The sequence below is a fragment of the Numenius arquata genome, chromosome 4 (assembly GCF_964106895.1).
Source record: "Numenius arquata chromosome 4, bNumArq3.hap1.1, whole genome shotgun sequence".
Lineage (NCBI taxonomy): Eukaryota > Metazoa > Chordata > Aves > Charadriiformes > Scolopacidae > Numenius > Numenius arquata.
The window spans coordinates 23,279,811-23,294,731 of NC_133579.1; the positions used below are offsets into that span (position 1 = coordinate 23,279,811).

Genomic DNA, 14,921 nt, shown 5'->3' on the forward strand with positions numbered 1-14,921 from the left:
GCTGGCTGAGAGTGGGATGGGGGACTGCAGTCTATGGTTTGACATGACAGTAGGGGAAATATCAAATTCCGCCTGCGAACGGACTTTAGAAATAAGGCCTGAAGTGGTGCTCAAATAGATTATTGAAGAGAATGCAGTTAGCTCAGTAACTCTGACATCTCTATGATTTAAAACGTTTAAAATCCGTGATTGCATGTGTCACTAAAAGATAGGCTCTGGTTCAGGCAGGAATTAATTACTTCAAGTCCTGAGGTCTGTGCTGTGCACTGGGTTAGACTGGGTGATGACAGATTATTGTATGAATGTCTCGCATCCGCTTGAAATATTCCTGTATTTGGGCTGCGTTGACACTTGACACACAATTCTTAGTACTCACTGAAGTTTTCAGACCTATCGGCTACCTCAAATATAAAGGCCAAACATAACTTTTATTAAGATTATTAAACATTTAAGTAAGATGCATTTAAATAAGGAGAAAATTGCCCCCAAAGCTCAACTGTTTATTGTTTTCTCTGTAAGTAATTAAAGGTAAATTATGAAAGATGCTTCAAAATACATGTAAAAATATATCTGTATGCACTGTATATTATAGGTTATATGATATTACTAAAATACTATAATAAAAAGGGTAATTTCAAGTAATTAAGCCAAAAACTCTGAGCTCGTCTAACTTGTCATAAATCATTCCTAATCTATACTCTTATTAGATTATCCTGTCCTGAAGTGAATTTGGCAACTGAGAGGGCAAGACCTTTCCAATTTAGAAATGTACTGGGGTCCCAGGAATATCAGACCCTTTTCACAAAGGATCAGAGATGCTTATCTCAGTGTTATGACCTGGAAAAAACATCCCTTTCATCAAGTGTGGAGCAAGAATTAGTAGAAAGCAAAAAAGAACTTGAATCAACCTGTCAGTCTTTGGATTTGCCAGTACTTTGGTGCTGTGGTCACTCACACACAGAGCTGAAATGGTTTCAACAAGCTAGAAAGCGTGAACCTCTGTGTGGTCTTGATTTGTCTTTTTGTTATGGTACAACATTTAAGTGAGTTTACTACTGACTTAATTCTCTTCTGGGCAGGAATTGGAAGTAATTATTCGATGCGGGTAGTGTAGCGATAGTGCCCTATGTGGGAGATTCAAGACTTCACTCCATGGGTTGTATAAAGCTTGGGCATCAGCGTTGCAGCAGTGGTGGCTTTAATACTGTCAAACGTGGGTCTCTCTTAGAGTTGATCAGACCTTGTGAAAAAGTCAGAAGCTTCTAAAATTAATTATTTCTTTTCCTTCTGGGAGGAAGTTATAGACGTGATGAATGAAAGAAAGTATAATTTATTGCAAGAGATAATGACTAAAAATGAGGAAAAAAAAAAACCCCTAGTAGCTAACTACATTTAAAAATAGAAAGTTATTTATACCTGTAGCACAGTGAAAGCATGTTGTGCTGACTGAATTTAACAAGCAGACCTGGGATTCAGCCTTGGCGCTGCTAACGACTGGAGGCGTTATTGATGTAGTGAACTAATTACCTGTGTGATGAAGTTGCCTGCTGGAGGTTTTTGACTGCTTCATCACTGTGGCACCTCCTACAGGTTAATTCATTGAGCAGCACAGGTAAAACCTACCGATGGAGGTCCTGCTCTCTTTTCATCCAGGCACAAAGAGTCGTACTGACAGCGGTAACTAAATCGAGATGAATATTTTCCTGAATTATTGATCAAGTAGCTGAAGCTGTATCATAGAAATAAATGGTTTGGGATGCATCTGTACCAGTTCATAGTCACTGCATGGGAAAACACATACACAGTAACTTTAAAAAGCAAAACAAAATGAGTAACTGCCTCTATCATCTGAAGGAAAGCCCCCAGATTAAATGCAGCAGACAACCTGAAGATTTAAAAAATAAAAAATAATAAAAAAAAAAAAGGATGGGGGAATTCTTTGATTAGCAGGCAGGGAAGGGGCTGCATGGGCTTCAACAGCTATTTGAATTCTTTCTATGTATAAAATTCTTTTATGGCATTTGTTCTCAAATGTCTCAGTACAAACATTAAAATTCAGAACATAAACAGCTCAATTAGATGATAAACTATTTCACTTAAAATTTATAGAGAAAAATACCATTTGTAAGATAGTCTAATAACAAATGGAACGAATACCAATGTGTCTGGTCTATTTTTTCATTTGCTCTATCATTGATAAAGTAGAATATAAAAGTCTGGGTTTGGACAGAATAAATTGAAGTTTGATATATTGGGCAGAAGAAATGTAAAATTTATCTTCACATTATTAGTTTTATGAAAATATTTTAAGGCTGTGGAATCCTTTATACAGAAATGTTTAGTGGCTTGTTGGGTTTTTTGTTTGGGTTGTTTTTTGTTTGGTTTTTTTTTTTAAATTGTGGTATAGCTGAAAAGCCTTTGAGACCAACAAAGCTAACGCTGCCTTTGTTCTTTACTTAAAGCTAGAAGTGTGTTCTAAATAGTCTGGATTTCTCATCCAAGCTTAATATGCTGTTATCAAACAGGATGCACTAAGTGTTCTGCAACAACTGCAGAACTCATCAAGCAAATGGAAAGATTAGCCCTGAAATCAAGCTTCAAACTTTTATTTTCTTACAATCAATAGGCAAGTAATGCACACTGGATTTACAGTGATATTGAGATTGACTGCTTAAATCCTTTTGAAAGTTCAAAGCCGGAAACAGATTGTGTGTACAAGCAATCCACAGTAGAGTTTCTAAGTAGGGGCTTGTGATAAATAAGTGAAATTGGGTTTGACTGAAATGGCCCATCAGTCCCATATGGGTTTGGCAGGAAGATTTCAGGCTCAAAAAGACAGAGGTTTGGAGAAGCATCAAGCGTTGTTTTCACATCACCTGAGATTGCTTTGTGGAGTCTGTCTTCTGGGAGACATAAAGACAAGAGGCTCATTAAAAACAAGCAGCACCAGGGAGAATGATTGAGCTTCAAGTACACTTGTGTTTTTTAGCTTGAAGAGTTTAAAGGTGAAGATACGTTTTAAAAGCCCAACTGGCAGATGAGAAGAATGCTGTCAGGTTTCTCAATGAAATCCCTTAATATGTAGTTAAATAGGATATTATAGTAGTTTTTTGACAACGGTTAAAAAAAACCCACAACAAAAAAAACCCAACAACACCACCCAACCAAAAACAAACCCTAAAAACTTACTCAGCTCAATGTCCAAATAGTTGGATGAAATGATAGTTAATCCCTCAGCTATCAAAACTGGATTTGATAAAATAGGCCTGCTAGCTGATAATTTCAGAGGCAGTATTAACTGTCTGTAAAAGTCGTGGAAGCTCAGGGAGAAAAGAATCTTGGGGCTTGCTTTGAGGATATTCTATGCTATACTAGCAATCCAGCTGTGGTGTCTCAAGGTTTGCTGTGGGCCCATCGTCTTAGAGCTGACTTTTACCTGATCCAACACACTGAACTATTTTGCACTGTTGTATTTATTGACCTTAGAAAAACATAACGATACTGAGCTTAAAAATTAGAATTTAGCTTCGTATTTGCTTCTCATTCTGATATAATCTGTACTGTTAACAGATACAGTTATAGTAGTTATACAGTTGTTAAAGTATTTGAAAACATCACAGGTTTTGATGATTCTATGACAGCATGAGGGTTGTTTGTCCATGTCTGTCCGTTTCCCTAACGCTCTAAGGCAAGGAATGACTAAAGCAACTTTGACCTATGAAGTAACACTTTGGTTTGCTTAGTCAGAGCAAGTGTTCCTTAACTCAATCTGAATTGTAAATTTATGTGATACATGTGTTGAAGCAACATAGTCTTTTTCTCATAGTCTCATAGCATGAAATGCAGCTGAAAGCTGATTTGTTTTGTGAAAACTTGTGTGACTTCTGGCACAACCGTAGACAAAAGCACAATGGCTGCTTACTGTGTTGCTTATTCTTGTCTTTGTTCACATCCATCCATTCATTCACACACATCCGTTACAACGTGGGGAAAAACTTTGGGGGGGATAATTGAATAGCACAATTTCTAACTAAGAATGAAGATACTGGCTTTCAGTAGTTTTAAGGCAAAAGTGCTGTTTTTTAAAAATTACTAAGAAGTACCTTAGTGAAAATCCAAGTACACTGGGATCAGGAACTTCACGGCTTTGTGAGTTGAATGGCTGGCAGTGCTGGCTGTTGGGAAAGGTGGTTTGACTGTCTTTTATTAGGCTATATTTCCCCAGAGCCCTAGGATGGATGTAGCATGAACAGGTTTGTCCTCATGACAAACTGAAAATCTAATACAGTGTTTCCTGAACAGATGTTAGAGAAATGGTCTGGTGTGGTCTCATAATCACAGTCTTGATGATTGTATGTTTCTTAGGTTACACTGTGTTTTAAATAAAGTGTTGGGCTGAGCAGACCCTTTATTATGATGGATTTTGGCTGAGGCATGCATTTTAATCCCTTCCTCCCAGCTGGGGGTGGGAAAAAAGGACTGAATTATCCCCACTCTGGTTTTTCCTTCCTTCTGAACTGCATTTTATTTCACCTCAGATTTGTGTACATTTTTCTTGAGTGTCACCTCTGCAGTTTTGTATTGTTTCCCAAATGCCTTCCCCTGCTCTCCTCTCCCCTCCCCTGGACAAATCTTACCAGAGCAGATCTACTGTGCTATATTGTAATGATAATCAAAGATGCTGGGGTGCTCAGGTGAGGTGAAATGAAAAGGAATAAGCAGCTTTTAGGATAATAAATCTAAAAAGTGGAATTAATCTGAAGCTACTGAAAGCAGACAGCTGTCTTCTTTCCTTTTGTTGAAATTTGTCTATCTTCAACAGATCAGCACAACTGCTCACATCCCTCGTAAATACCATATTGAGAGATTAATGGTGAGTGATTCTTGAGCTTACCCTTTGTCAGGGCAGCACCTTACCTCAGGAAACAATTTAGGATTTTGCCTCTAGGCCTTGGTAGCTCTATAGGAGCAAATGAAACCAGGAAAAAAAAAAACAGACAATCAAATGAGTAAATTCTTACTATCTTTACATGTTTTCTTTTTAATTCTAGCGGCACATGCTTGGGCGTGTTCTGGTGATAGCTGTCCTCAGTAAACTGAAAGGAGAAGTGAAGGTTAAATTGCAATAAAATCCAAGTGAGGAAAGAATAGTGGCATTCTACATTTTAATTAATAGGGGCAGCTTCTGTTACAAACATAAGAAATCACAAATAGATGCTGAGTGGAAAAGAGATACCTATGGTATGTGTTTTGTCCCTTGGCTGACAGAAGGGTGAAGTGCTGCAGGCTACTGCTTCAGTTGCGACTGGTCCAGGAGCTAGGCTAAAAATTATCCTCTTTCTTTTCTTCCCTAGGAAAGAGTACAGAAAACGTTCTTTGCGTTTTACTGTAGTTTTTCAAAACAGAGGTGTCGCTTCAAGTCCTTTAAGAGGTACTGCATGTTAATTTGTGAAAAGAAAGTATACCCAATGTAACCGTCTGTGTATATTACTGCAATATATACCTCTGTTTCCGTCCCTTCCAGTATGTCCTTACTAGTCTCCATTTCAAGTAAATGGGGAAAAAATACCAGTCCCACATCTCTGTTCTGTAGCATCTGCTTTCTTTGCCAACCAAGATGATTGAATGCTTTTACGCATTTAATAAAGGGGTTCTGTGCACTCCTGGGTGGTAGCTATAAAAATAAGTTAAGTGAATCCTATGATATAAACTATATGAAAGCGGTGATCAGTTGCATTTTTGTTTTTCTCAGGAGGCTTATTCCACTGCTAGAATATCTTTTGAATTTTTAATTCTGTTTTAAGTATGTGAAAAGAAGGTTCCTTTTGTTAGTTATTTGTAGGTCAGAGCTTTATGTTGAAATGTTTCAGGCAGTTTATACAAGAGAATTCTGCATTTTGAAGCACAGTTTTGTCATGTATTTATGATAAACAAGATACAAAACATATGGGAAATCTGCCTTTTATTTACTCATTCATTTTTGTAGTGGTTTTGACCACAGTCCAGAATTTTGACCACAGTCCAGTCAGCTCCAAAACATATGTACATCACTTGTCTCCCTTTTGCAACTGGTATGCCCAATGTGATCTTTGTGATGATAAGCTATATACATCTGGAGGTTAAATATATATTACAAATTTGACTTCTAGTTGTTCTTGAAAAATCATTCCAAAGTACTTATCAAATGAAAATATTTTTTTCTTATAAGGCTTTCTTTCAAAAAAAAGTTATCATAACAATATTTATTACACTTATAAAGTGAATTCCCTCATCTGGAACTCAATTTTAGCATTAAATTAATAATTATTAAGGTGCAACAGTATGTATACAAAAAGAAATGAAAACTAAAAAAAAAACAAACCAAACAAAACACCCTCCCCCCCCAACACCACCACCACTAAAATTTATCCATAGCAGCTATTTGTACAAGGAATGTCTCTGTTAGTTTTAACTTGGGTTGGACTGGAAGACCAGGTAGTAGTTTTAACACCCAGCATGATATCCTTCCCTATTAGTAAAGCATAAAATCCAAATGACTTTTGCAAATGTGCTTGTTTTAGTAATAGCTTTCAAAATAGGGTTTCCTAAATACATTTCTACATAATCCTATACTTTCTTTATTGGACTGAATACTCAACTGTTTCTTTTGGTAGACATACTCTGATTAATGACAGCTGCAGTGGGGTATAATTTGTGTATGTAAGCATACATGTGCACTTGCTCATATATTTCATGCCATACATTAAGAAAAGCTTTCACTAATATTGCAAAATCAAACACCCTGGCACTAAAAAATGCCAGAAATAAGTTTGCTCACAGAATATTAATGTGCACCCGTTTTCCCATGGGCCTCATAAATATTCACTGATATAAAAATGACACAAATGTATGGATATTATTTGCTTACACTTGATATTTATTTTAGGAGCCCTTATTCAATATCTTGTCTTTTATCCTTGGTGAGTGATGTCTGTTCCTATGTCTTGGTCTCTAAAAGGAGTTTAAATGCACGTTTTGGGAGGGAACTGCCCTTTTTTTCAGGGCTTTTCACTACAGTCCAGGACCTCAACTTTTGACTTATTACAGAATTACAGAATCTTCATGGTTAGAAGGGACCTTTGACATCATGGAGTCCAACCAAAAAAAAAAAAAAAACCCAAACCAAAAAAACCCACCACCAAACCCCAAAAAAACCTCACCAAACAGACACGAACAGACACAAGCCAACAATCTCGAGCACTAGAGCGTGCCCTGAAGTGCCATGTCTACACATCTCTTAAATACCTCCAGGGATGGCGACTCCACCACCTCCCTGGGCAGGCTGTTCCAGTGCCTGACCACTCTCTCAGTAAAGTAATTCTTCCTAATATCTAACTTAATCCTCCCCTGCCGCAACTTCAGACCATTTCCTCTGGTCCTGTCATTATTCCCTTGGGAGAAGAGTCCAATACCAACCTCTCTACAACCTCCTTTTAGGTAGTTGTAGAGGGCAATGAGGTCCCCCCTCAGCCTCTTCTTCTCCAGACTAAACATGCCCAGTTCCCTCAGCCTCTCCCCATATGACTTGTTCTCCAGACCCCTTACCAGCTCGGTGGCTCTCCTCTGGACACGCTCCAGCAGCTCAGTATCTATTACGCAAGTGTAATTTTTTTAGAAAAGGTTTTATTTGCGTAAATGTGGGCAGGTTGCCAGGAAAAGTTAGAACTGACAGATACGTCTTCCATAAAACGCAACTTTGCTGCAGTGTCCCTTGTCACCAAAACTGAAACATTTTTGGAGACATTTGTGTTGAGTCAGTTTCTGTCAGGTAAGTGGAGGGAGAACAGAGAGAATGTTTTATGAACATGCAGTGAGCTTTTGAAGTCTCATAAATAACAGCTTTAAATGTTTATCCAAAACATTTTTTTTTTTCTGTATACTGTCATCACCTGCAATACTGCTTGAATTGGGTCTGTGAATTTGGAACTCTCTGGCATCTCATACCACTTTTTCCACGTATCTTAGTACAATTTTATATCATTTTCCATCTGTTATTCTCCCTTACAGCCAGAATTAATATCTGGCCTTTGTTAGTCGCAAAATACATCCTTTTACCTCATCATCTTTGCTCTGGCTCATGAGATTTTTCCAGATAATTCTTCCATCCTCTACGTTTTTCACAACCCTTTCTGAGCACAGCCACAATCAGAGAAGTTCTTTAATTGTGAAATCTGTTTCCTCTCTGCTCTTCTCTCTCACCCCCGCGCATATGCAGACTTGACAAAATGTAGATACCGTTTTAAATTAGATCAACTTTATGCAGCATGTGGTTTTTCAGACTCCCTGACCAGTAATCTAGATTAAAGTATTATTTTACAACTCTGAACACTCGCCTCTAGTATAAATCAAAAACTTGGTATATATTGAGAGGAAATAAATGTTCCATTTTAAAACGGACTACCCGCTGTTGAAAGCTCACTTGTAAAGCCTGGGTAAGAATTTTTGGTGTGCGTATGTCACTGCGGATACGTGGCAGCTCTGCCTGCACTTCAGAGGCACACAGAGAAGGAAGAGTTTCTTTTGCTAGCTATCTCTGAGCTAGCATGTCTGGGAAGTCCTTTTAATGTGTAATACTGTAACACCTTTGAAAAGGGCAGGTAGAGCCTTTTTCTGCTGAGAATTTGCACACAAAGCAGAATTCAGGCGGGCCATTATGTCCAGTTCCTAACATGTTCTTTAAACTGTCCATTTCTGTAGCTGTAGTTGGTTTACTTGAAACTTTATTGGCTCAACTGTTTACTGATTTCAGAGAGGTGCACAGTTTTATATTAGACAATTTTTGTCATCACCCTGTCTTTTATTAAAGGTGTACAGCAGACCAGCCCAGACCAGTCATATAGTTTGAGACAGAATTTGAATTTTTTTACGTTAAAAATTGTCCTATGATTCCCACTTTTACTTTCTCTGTTAACCAGTTTATAATTGAGAATGGCTTTTTATTTTCCACTTCATGACTTCTTACGTGCCTCCAAAGGAGTAGTTGTTTATCCTCTGATTTGATGGTGTGTCAGTTTAGGGGCTCAGGACCCTGTTTTCGAAGTGCTGTGTTTCTCAGCTCATTTTCTAGTGGTCATGAGAGCATCTAGATAGGATGATTGCCCCAAAATCTAAAACTTTAAAAATGTACAAGGACGCACAAGGCAGCACGGTAGCGCTGCCTCATTGTCCTGAGCAGTACCCCTTGGGGATGAAGGCTGACTCATTCACAATCTGGTCAAGCTTAACAATTGCAGTTTGTCACAGGTTTCAGTGATTCCATTTTTTAATTTGCCTTGGTATGTTGTCCAGGTGATTTACTTGGTCCTTTGCCGTTGGATGTAAGGATGGTCCTAAGGACAGGAGGGAATGCAGGTGGCTGAGGAATGGTATATTCTTGGTTTGGACTGAGGCTCCTTTTTTTTTTTTTTTAATAGACAGAAAGAAAAGATCCATTGCCTAACAGGAGAGTAGTCTTTCACTGTTTTATCAAAACCCCCTGATAGCGCACATGACCTAGACACCCAGCTTTTGTATCAAATATCAAAGCCTTTATTTCTGTTTCAAATAGCTGCATTGTACTTCAGGTTAATCAAGATAAACGCTTTTCGAGTATGAAACTGAAAATACAGAAACCACAGAATTTAGAATACTTTTTAATGAAATAAAGAATAATGCTAATAGAATGTGGGATTCAGTAAACTCTACTTCTGGGTTCACCTGTTCTGCAGCAGAATTCATGTTACTCTGGCAGACCAGAAATCACAGGGTTTTGCTGTAAAGAAAATAATGTATTTATCTTAAAGCAAGGCTCTTGTATCAGTTCCATGCAGATATGTTCCCTGCCAATGCTAGCATTAGTACTCATAAGCATTACAACTTTTAGCACTTGTACGTTTGGCAGCAAATTTTTGATAGAAATCACATATCGATCTGAGATCTTCTCAAACCAACAAAAATAAAACTATGTTCAGTGTAACTTGAACTTTTTTCCTATGTTAGTTTTTGTCACTTAACCAATTTTTTCTTCTATTATCCTACTTTTTGATAAGGTATTCTTGGAGGATACTTCATAACAGATGTCATAGTTATAGTCTGTAACACACAATACTTTGAATAAAACTTCATTCATGTTAGGAAAAATGTAGTGTATTCTTTATCACATTTACTTTAATTAGTTGCTTTCATCTTAAGTTATATTCCTTGTTTAAGGTCATAAATTTTTCAAGATCTAAAGCAATTTAAGTGAATAAAAATAGAAATGTGCAAAAAAGATTATATTTGGACAATGACATTGTTATATTGAACTGGATTCATGATGGTTAAATGAATAATTGTGCTTGAAGGAACCATAGGCTGTAATAGACTGTGTTGCATCTTGTGCATTTGTCAATTCAATTCCTCCTAGGAATCCAAAAATATCTATAAAATGTAGCATAAGCTGAAGAATCTTAATGGGATATGTATCTCCTGTTTTACTTATGAATATTTCAGTCAGCACAGAATTCATCCTTAAAAATACAGTTTGGCTATACAAACTGTAGTGCCAGTATAACAGGCAGGGAAATTGCTTTGCTTGGTTAAACTATATAGCAGACAATATGTATTTTGATTGTTGTAATAAATTCTAATAGGAAAAATGGGCGGAATTTCTCAAGTGTGTTAGTTATTATAAATGACTGCCTGTCTTGGCAGTGGCTCGTGTTTCCAAACAGTGCAAGGATGAGAGACATTGAAGACCACTGATAGTTTTTCACATTTTAGTAGCCTTTGTTGATATCATATGTGGATAACCTTTTATGAAATGGAAACCTTGTACCGTAGGAGTGTCATGACTAGAAAACAGGCTGCAGGAGAAGGAGGGAGGGCTTGAGTAGATGCAAATGTAGGGTTCTGTCAAATGTCATGACCCGTTTCTGAAGAACTTCATCTTATCTGTAATATAGTCAGGTGTGAGGGTTGGAATTTTGGGGAGCAGGCATAAGCCATTAGGACTCTCAATGACTCTTGATTTACAGTAATTGTTACTTGGCTAATTTGGCTAAGCTTTTTTATTTTTTTTCCCAGTAAGATGTTCTGTGTTATTCTTAGTTCAGTCTATAAACTTATTTATGCTTCCAACACCCATATATGCCATGTAATGCTATTTTAATCGACAAAAGACTTCTCAAAAAGTCATGGCTGTGCAAAGCCTTCATTAGCGTTCATCTTGCCCTTAGTGGCTGGCTGTAGTAAGAAATATGGCTTGGCATCTGTGCTGTTAAAGGTCTTATGTACGCTGGTCAATTCTCTGGATAGATGGCTGTGCAGTTTGATTACTTGTCGTGATACTTGCTACAGTTTGGTTATTAGTTGTGGGTAGAAGGGACTCAGGAAAGGGAGGAGTTCAGAAGTTCCTTTTAAACTCTTCCTATAGCAGGTGTGAACTCTAAATACCCATATTGAGGAAGTTATAAGGTAGTAAATTCACAAAGGTTTGTAGGATGTAAATGGCAAAGATATAAGAAAAAAAGAAATCCTGACACAGTGATTTAGCTATAGGCTCACAAGAGAAATGAAGAAAAACAAACAGTGAGAAATGGTCCTGTGTTGACAGACAAATGGTCTAGACAAGTAGAGCTGTCATTCTATTTATCCATGTTTTTGACATCTTCCTAAATAGTGAGAAGGAGAGAAGCCTTTACTAACTATCTAGAATCACAGACTCTTCCCTTTCTTTCAGTATTGGACATTTTGCAGTGCTTGGCTGTGCTTCCGGGTTTGAGCAAGAAAACACCTTAAACTTTTGTATGCCTCCTTATCGCTAGAGTTATGTATGATGTAGTAAGGCATGGGAGCTATTCCATGCATTTTAGTCCTGTGTTTGAATTGTAACCCATTATTTATGCTGGGTTTTACATGGATGTATATTTGGTTTGTGAAGCTTGACTATGTTGCACACTGCATAACTTGATATTTAAATTTATGTCCTAGTACCCTCTGCGGTATCTTTGCAAGGGAACTACCTTTTGCTTCACCTGTAGGTGTTTTTTTTTTTTTTTAATTTTATATAAAAAAAGCACAAATAGGTCTGTGAAAGTTGATGTTGCTTTTCTGTCTGAAACTTAGCTTGTGGCATATTTTATGAAGTGTGAAGTAATATTTATGCAAGTACTAGAACAAATGTGTAAGTGGCTGCCTAATTTTCTAAGCCTTTCTGCTGGAAATGTTGCAGATGTCATTTGATGTACTTTATACAAATCTCTTATATTTCTGAATTTGTTTAACTTTAGGAGAGAGATCATTTATATGTGGTGTTGTCATTGAGGTGAAATATTAGAGTTTGGAGTTGCAAGTTTTTTAATGGGTTTTCTGTTCCCACTGGATTACCTAATTGAATCTTAAAATAGTACAGAAAGATGCAGAATCACAGAATATTCTTGGTTGGAAGGGGCCTTTGAGGTCATCAAGTCCAACCACAAAAAAAAAAAAAAAACCACACCAAAACCAAAAAACAAAACCCACACAAAACAAACACCCACAACCACACACCCCACCCCACCCACAAACAGACACAAACCAACAACCTCGGGCACTAGAGCATGCCCTGAAGTGCCATGTCTACACATCTCTTAAATACCTCCAGGGATGGCGACTCCACCACCTCCCTGGGCAGGCTGTTCCAGTGCCTGACCACTCTCTCAGTAAAGTAATTCTTCCTAATATCTAATCTAATTCTCCCCTGCTGCAACTTCAGACCATTTCCTCTGGTCCTGTCATTATTCCCTTGGGAGAAGAGTCCAACACCCACCTCTCTACAACCTCCTTTTAGGTAGTTGTAGAGGGCAATGAGGTCCCCCCTCAGCCTCCTCTTTTCCAAACGATGTCCAGAGATGCCAATTTCCCTGATAACACTTAGAGCTAGTGAAGAGTTCCTATAGAAAGATATTTTAGAAGAGAGAACAGTATAGAATGACCTGTATCCAAGGGCAGGGCAAACATGACATGTCTGTAAAGACTAATGGCACTTTAAGAGAACAAAAAATGAAATTATTCAGTGATTCCATATGAAGTTAATTTCTTTTGAAGATTATATGCTTGCAAAGTGCTTGTCACGCATCTCAAATGTAAACTGGGACTAGCTGGTAAGAAGGCTGGACTTCAGCTAGGTGAAGCTTGTCAGGTATAATGAAATTCTTGTCTTCTATTATCCTACTTTTTGATAAGGAATTCTGTAGTGCCATTTATATTGTTCTAGGAAAATTTATATTTTTAAAGCTAGATTTTGTCTGTTTCCTATTTTAATACAGTAGGCTAAGCGTGCTGTGCCTATGGACAGATAACAAAGATGATGAATAGGCCTAAAGTTTAGTTTTGTTTGAACAGCTGCAGAATTTACTTTAATATGGACTGAAATATCCGTGACTAGGGTTATATTTGTTTTTCTGAATAGGAAAGATGTCAGTCTTCACAGGAGTGAAACTTCAAACATCAAAGAAAGCAGAATTTTGTAAGCCTGTGTTAGTCTCCTGTTAGAAGAGAATGATGTAAAAAAGCTGGAAAAGTTTCCTCTGTACCAAAGGGCAAAGCAAAGCTTTTCCGTTTTCTTGTGGATAATGTTAGATTCCATTCTACTACATTTGTGATGTTACATTTTTCCCTGCCTCAGCTTAGAATAGCGTGAGCTTTTATATCATGGTCTTCTTTTCTGAATTACTTAAAAGAGTGTGGGTGAAAAAGAGAGGAAATAATACTGTTTTCTTTCAGAGAGTTTGAGGCTACGCGTAGATTGGCATTTTGAGACAGATGTTCTGTGTTGTACCAGAGGCACCAATCCCACAAACACCTAGGCTGGTACCTGTTTGCAGCGCAGCTCACCTGCCTTACTTGGCAGCCAAGTTACAGGAACGGGAGCTGATGTTCCCACACTTACAGTTTTCCTCTAAAATGTGGGTTCTTGGGCATGGAGTGGTTTGTTTTTCCTGAAGAGGGCGAATCATTCAATCCTTTGATGTTCTGAGTTTCACTGCTTTTTTTATTTTGCTGGTTTGTTTTTGATACCTGATAATTGTGTCGTAGGGAGAAAATTTGTCTTCAATTCCAAATCTGCTCTTTTACCCTTGGGATTTTGTTTTTGTGACAGGAGGTTTTATGCCCTCTCAAAAAGCGATGATTAATAAATATATAATCATTTGTATTAGAAGATATTTAAAAATTACACAGCCTGCATTAAGTCATATTGCAGTTGTTAGGAGTAGAGATTCAGAATCTATTATCTGCACGCCTTGTTTAATTTTTGTCTTTGTGTTTATTTTTCAGGATGCTGTACTTTCGATGAGCCTCTTAGTTCCTGTGGCTATAGCCAGTCAGATGATGATGATCTTAACTGGGATCAGGTGAACGCACCAATAAGGCCCTCGTCTGGTCAAGGGATGCCATCTGGTTGGTCTTTTATTTTGCTTTGTTTCTCTTTGACGTGAACTTATGTGTTTATTCAGCATTTCTTGACAGTACTTGACAGCTACTTCATCTTAATCTGTTTAATTACAATACTCGGATCTTTCCAGTGACTTTTGTGAGGAATATTTTGCAAACCAAAAGTTTTCTTTTGTTGTGTGAGGGACATAAAGGTAAGAAAATAGAAATAGAAACTTGGTGTCATCAGGGAAGGCAGAGAGAAAGCAGAATGATGGCATGAAAATGAATATGTACTAGAAACAGGCAGACAGGACTACTCAGGAAGACTCAAAGGAAGAGGGAATAGTAAGAGATAAAACAAAGATGACCTTAGGCATTTTCATTGAAAGAGATATTAATCAAAATCTGTTCTGAAAAGAAGTGGAGAGTGAAAAAGACGTGAGAGAAAAAGGAGAGGAGAGGTATCCCAAAACAAAGGGCCTCAATGATATTACGCTTGGTATGTTACT

General features: G+C 37.6%; 1 protein-coding gene across 4 annotated transcripts in view; it reads left to right on the forward strand.

Annotated features, from left to right (window-relative positions):
* PTPRM (protein tyrosine phosphatase receptor type M) overlaps positions 1 to 14,921 on the forward strand; it is a 481,541-nt gene that overhangs the window by 100,480 nt on the left and 366,140 nt on the right. For all 4 annotated transcript variants that reach the window (XM_074146330.1, XM_074146332.1, XM_074146329.1 and 1 more), the window contains exon 2: positions 14,314 to 14,436. In XM_074146330.1, the coding sequence (XP_074002431.1) occupies positions 14,314 to 14,436 (123 nt within the window). The remainder of the gene's footprint in view (positions 1 to 14,313; positions 14,437 to 14,921) is intronic.